Source organism: Argopecten irradians, chromosome 7 (genome assembly GCF_041381155.1).
Source record: "Argopecten irradians isolate NY chromosome 7, Ai_NY, whole genome shotgun sequence".
NCBI classification, from domain to species: domain Eukaryota; kingdom Metazoa; phylum Mollusca; class Bivalvia; order Pectinida; family Pectinidae; genus Argopecten; species Argopecten irradians.
Window position 1 is genome coordinate 42,949,020 of NC_091140.1, and position 6,097 is coordinate 42,955,116.

Below are 6,097 nucleotides of genomic sequence, written 5' to 3' on the forward strand. Positions count from 1 at the left end.
AAATAATGGGGACGTTTCGGGGAGATTAAGAGAACAAAATTGAAATAATAATAATAAATAAATACTAAGATAATGGAATAAATGAAAGAAAACAAAACTTATCAATGTTAGCTTTACAAGTGTAAAACAAATAAAGTTAGAATGTTCCATTCGTATTTTTAATACGAAAAATCAAAATATTACAAAATAACAAGTGTGAATATTTGGAAATTGTTGTATCAAAAGAAAATCTATTGATTTTAAATTCTTATATGCTACATTTCATTTATTTACAATTAAAATCATAGTTGTAATTCAAGTACATATTAAAATACTACAACTGTGGCAAACATTGTTGGGGTTTAACCCTTATATGTTGTAAGACACCTTTAAAAGTAAATGGATGATTTAATGCAACCTATGTTTATTACTGCTATTCGAATTAATAATAATTCAAGTAACCTTCGCAACTACTTAATTCCCCAAAAGGAGCTTTGTGAAGGCATGGATGCCAAGCTTATCAGAGCCGACAATGAAGAGGTCAATTCCTTCCTCGGATCTGAAGTTTCAAGACGAGGTAGGTTTTTGAAGAATTAATAATGAGTGTATGAAAAAAAAACCCCACAAAAATTGGTTGTTTAATATTAGTTTTATTTAGTGAGAGTTATCATTTAAATATTTCATATGGCATTAGCTTTTAAAATATATAGCTTATTCGTCTGAAATAAATCTCATATTCAATTACCACGAGTCGTGCGACTTTTTCTCTGTAACGATAGAGCATTCTGTGTGTTGGTTCAAAAAACAAAACTTAATGTCCTATGAAATACACATTAAAGCTTGTTGAATCTGACTCCTGTCTAATCCGGATCACTATGTAATATGGTGCTTTCCAACATAATTGATAGAAATGAAAACATTCTATTCTAAAACTTTGGTATAACAGTAAAAAAAAGCTGATCCTAATGACACATGGTTTAGTTATATTGTTCATGTAAGTCAGGATAGTGTAAATACGATTTGCCCAGTCAATTTCAGCGCAAATGCGAAAAACTATAATTTATTAGTGCAGCCATAGATTATAACATTTCGGTGTTTTAATATCGGCAATACACTTTTACAAATATTGGCGTTGTCGATGAATCAGCGCTTCAAAGACAATTATTACACTTTTAATCCAGGCTGACTGTTATTCAAAACTTGAAATGTGGACCACTGCCTATTGTGCGATAGCATCTTGTTTTGTTTTCATTTTTGTCTTGTTTAAAAACTATAAACTTATATGATAACGATTGTGAAACAACTTTTACAATTCATTTTCGAATGCCCGACTGTAAGCGCACTGTGGGTCTTAGATTGCAAAGAAACCGGAGAAAACCCTTCGAACCAATATTTTCTTAAATATTAAATATTTGCGAAAAGCGCTTTATGTAGAAAACTAGTGTTTTTAAACATCCATATTGATAAACATTTACATTGGAGTGAGTCGTTTCCTGCAAATCAATGTACATGTATGCTGCTTAAAAATTTAGCGTTATGTTTATTTACCTTACATTGATAAACAATGTCGAGATGTAGATTTATGTTATACATACCTACTATTTTTACAGGTTTAGGGTACGTGTGGTTTGGAGCCAATGACAAAGATGTGGAGGGTGGTTGGGTTTGGGGACCTGGGGATCCCGTGTCATTCACAGGCTGGCGTGATGGCGAACCCGATAACTGGTTCGACGAAGACTGTACCACCATTAGTATTTCCGGCTGGGGTGATGTCAAGTGTTCGACGGATGTTCGAAATTCGGCATGTGAAACGTTCTATAACATCTCAACGTTATCGACGAAGACCACCTTGGAGCCGTGAATGATGAGTAACACGATGTTAAAGTCTATAGAATCTTTACAATACTACAATACTACAATACATTTTTCATAGTATACATTAATGGACACCAACACGCAAACACTTGTATACACACTCGTCCACAACACTCAGACATCAAGGTGTAACCTATGTTTAGTAGGACCTACATAATCTACATACATAATGTTATTATTTATCTTATTTTTTCCGCCAATTTCATTGGATGTCGCTACCCAACGTGACCCCCCAATAAATGTTCGACTGATAAAAATGATTTTATATAGCACATTTTCGTCAAACACTGCAAATGATAGACAGACAGATTTGCATCTACGTCGGTAGTCTACATGAGAAATGGAATATTTCTTATAACGGAGCTACAAATACAAAGATATAATGATAAGAGCGGTGTTTGTATCTTAACCCTCTGATCATTTGTATAATCATTTTAGAATTTACTCAATCAATGTCTGGTAATATATCCTGAAATGCAATTGCAGATGTATACACTAGTAAGATTTATTTTTGTTATTATTGCTTGTAAAGAAAAAATAAGTAAAATAATAAAACATTTGTTGTAATTCGGTCGATGCATGTTTTTTTTTGACCAAAGAAAAAATATCAACAAAGGACATTTTGACCTCATCAAAATGCTATAACTGTGTAGTATTACCTTGCATAACATATGCATGCATGCATAACATCACACAACAAACAAACATACATACATGCATACATACACACATTCATTCATGCATACAAGCACACATGCATACAAACATACTATAGTAACATATACGTGTACATACATAATATCATCATGGCAGTGGCATAGCATAACACTCATATACTAATATAACATACATAGATAGCACCATAACATACATACATGAAAACATATAGATACATACATACATGAAAACATATAGATACATACATACATGAAAACATATAGATACATACATACATGAAAACATATAGATACATACATACATGAAAACATATAGATACATCCATACATGAAAACATATAGATACATACATACATGAAATCATATAGATACATACATAATGAAATCATATAGATACATACATACATGAAAACATATAGATACATCCATACATGAAAACATATAGATACATACATACATGAAAACATATAGATACATACATACATGAAAACATATAGATACATACATACATGAAAACATATAGATACATACATACATGAAAACATATAGATACATACATACATGAAAACATATAGATACATCCATACATCAACAGATATAGCATAACATACATACATGAAAACATATAGATACATACATACATGAAAACATATAGATACATACATACATGAAAACATATAGATACATACATACATGAAAACATATAGATACATACATACATGAAAACATATAGATACATACATACATGAAAACATATAGATACATACATACATGAAAACATATAGATACATCCATACATGAAAACATATAGATACATACATACATGAAAACATATAGATACATCCATACATGAAAACATATAGATACATACACACATGAAAACATATAGATACATACATACATGAAAACATATAGATACATACATACATGAAAACATATAGATACATACATACATGAAAACATATAGATACATCCATACATACATATATAGCATGCCATAACATACACACATACATCCTCCTACTCTCACACATACACACACTCATACTGACAGACAGATATACAGACACACTATATATATAACATGCCATAACATACACACATACATCCTCCTACTCTCACATACACACACTCATACTGACAGACAGATATACAGACACACTATATATATAACATGCCATAACATACACACATACATCCTCCTACTCTCACACATACACACACTCATACTGACAGACAGATATACAGACACACTATATATATAACATGCCATAACATACACACATACATCCTCCTACTCTCACACATACACACACTCATACTGACAGACAGATATACAGACACACTATATATATAACATGCCATAACATACACACATACATCCTCCTACTCTCACACATACACACACTCATACTGACAGACAGATATACAGACACACTATATATATAACATGCCATAACATACACACATACATCCTCCTACTCTCACACATACACACACTCATACTGACAGACAGATAGACAGACACACTATATATATAACATGCCATAACATACACACATACATCCTCCTACTCTCACACATACACACACTCATACTGACAGACAGATATACAGACACACTATATATATAACATGCCATAACATACACACATACATCCTCCTACTCTCACACATACACACACTCATACTGACAGACAGATATACAGACACACTAGTGAAGACAGATAAGAAGGAAGAGGAAAGAAGAGAGAGGGGGAAGTACTGTTTCTTAATTACACATTTTAGCATATTTTAGTTTACAAATATTTTTTATAAATAAAAGACTGAGCAAATGTACAATCAGCTAGTCAGCGATACAAACCACAACAGTCAGTGATATGATGTAAAATACCAAAACAAATTTAAGTGAGTCATTTTAAGGATACATTATGTGAAAGACTAGGGTAAAAGTATACACTTAAATACCCTATAAAGGTTTTCATTCCCTCCAGCCTCATTCAAATTGCCTTTCAACATGGTCACTTTGACTGTTATACATGCGTTTTTGAACTACAAAATCATAAAGATATTTACTCCTACTACATAGCATCCACGGATAACGCCACAATATATATTATAAACGTAATTATTTTAGTGGAAGTTTTATTTTAGCACGTTTCGTACTGTCTTTGAAGCGCTAATTCACGTACAGCGTTAAATTTTGTAAAGTGATATTTCCGGTACTGAACGGCAGAATTGCGCTAATTTGTATCCGCTCTTATAAATCATAATTTACAGTTAGACTAGATTATATGCCTTAGTGCCACTTCTCTCCACTATGCTGCGTTCACAAATACTAATATCGGCCAGAGCCACCATTATGGCCAAAATCCGTACCACGTGAACTCTAATTGGTCAATCCAATCAATAAATAAATAGTTCGGTTCATTTAGAGCCAGGATTCCCTTCTGTTTGTAATGACAACGAGTTGGAGTTCGATATTGTTAATGAACCATTAAACACTGAGAAAGGTATAACAAATTATTTACGAACATTACTATTTAAAATAAATGACTTAATATCTCCTCGTGTTTGAACGGAGAGAAGAAAACACGACAAGCAATCCAGTCTAAATTTACAATTTTTCGCATTTGCGCTAAAATTTGACTACGCTGATATAAGTACATTTACAGCAGGTATATATACAGTCTTCAGAACGTTTTGGTATTACGTCATTAACCTGCTAGAAATCATTTCAAACGTAAGCTGAATGCTAGACCATATTCAGGTCTTTAGATGATGATGCTTTTCCTTTCAAATATTTTCTTTTCATGAAATTAAATAAATACCGTTGTAAGTTCGTAAGAAGTCTTACAGGGCACTGTGACTGTAAGACGCAACGACTTATTTATATCTCAATATATGCACAGTGTAAGTGTGCGTTAAGATAAGTTTTCTCATTTTGACATGTATTCATCCCGCACTGTTTTTATAACATTACAATGATCTGTCTTTTTGGGTAATTTACTGCAGTTCAAATATTTTAGTCCATCGTGTCTTTGATATTCTAATGCAGTGAATAAAGGAACTATGTTCAATAGAAAATGATTAATAAATAACCATTGATGTAAAAAAAATAGATAGAAAGTAGTGTATTTATAAATCGTGTATACACCAAACAAATTTTTATCTGGCCCTCTAAATGTGATGGTCCTAGAAAATTCTACCAACGAGTATCTTAAGAAAATAACTTACTGATAAAAAGGCAGAATGTTACAAATAATTTTCGAAAATGAGTGTTAAAATTACAAATCCTTTTTGATAGCTCCGAAACCTAATATACAAATAATTTCTTTATTTATTGGATCATGTACCAAGCCTTTGTTTATCTGTTTACCATTTGTACAATATTTCGAATTGTTATATACATATTTAGTATTTAGTGTCGATTGATGTGATTGAAGTAATTAGATGTTTTTGTTTATTTTTTTTTTCTACTTTTTAGCTTTTACGATAGGCTTGTTTATGCTACTATTGGATTGCTCTAAAATAAGTATGATTATCGAATAATTTAAAAAACAAAGC

The 6,097-nt window shown here is 31.7% G+C and overlaps 1 protein-coding gene across 1 annotated transcript; it reads left to right on the top strand.

Annotated features, from left to right (window-relative positions):
• The first annotated feature begins 474 nt into the window (after positions 1-474).
• Positions 475-2,293, top strand: LOC138326949 (CD209 antigen-like protein C). The gene is made up of 2 exons (XM_069272917.1): positions 475-556; positions 1,590-2,293. The coding sequence occupies exons 1-2, from the start codon at positions 484-486 to the stop codon at positions 1,838-1,840; spliced, it is 324 nt and encodes a 107-aa protein (XP_069129018.1). The 5' UTR covers positions 475-483; the 3' UTR covers positions 1,841-2,293.
• Positions 2,294-6,097: the final 3,804 nt, after the last annotated feature.

Excerpts from the sequence above, each read along its gene's own strand:
- LOC138326949 (XM_069272917.1), top strand. The coding sequence starts at position 484 with ATGGATGCCAAGCTTATCAGAGCCGACAATGAAGAGGTCAATTCCTTC. Across the intron at positions 557-1,589 it reads ATCTGAAGTTTCAAGACGAG|GTTTAGGGTACGTGTGGTTT; the intron begins GTAGGTTTTTGA and ends CTATTTTTACAG.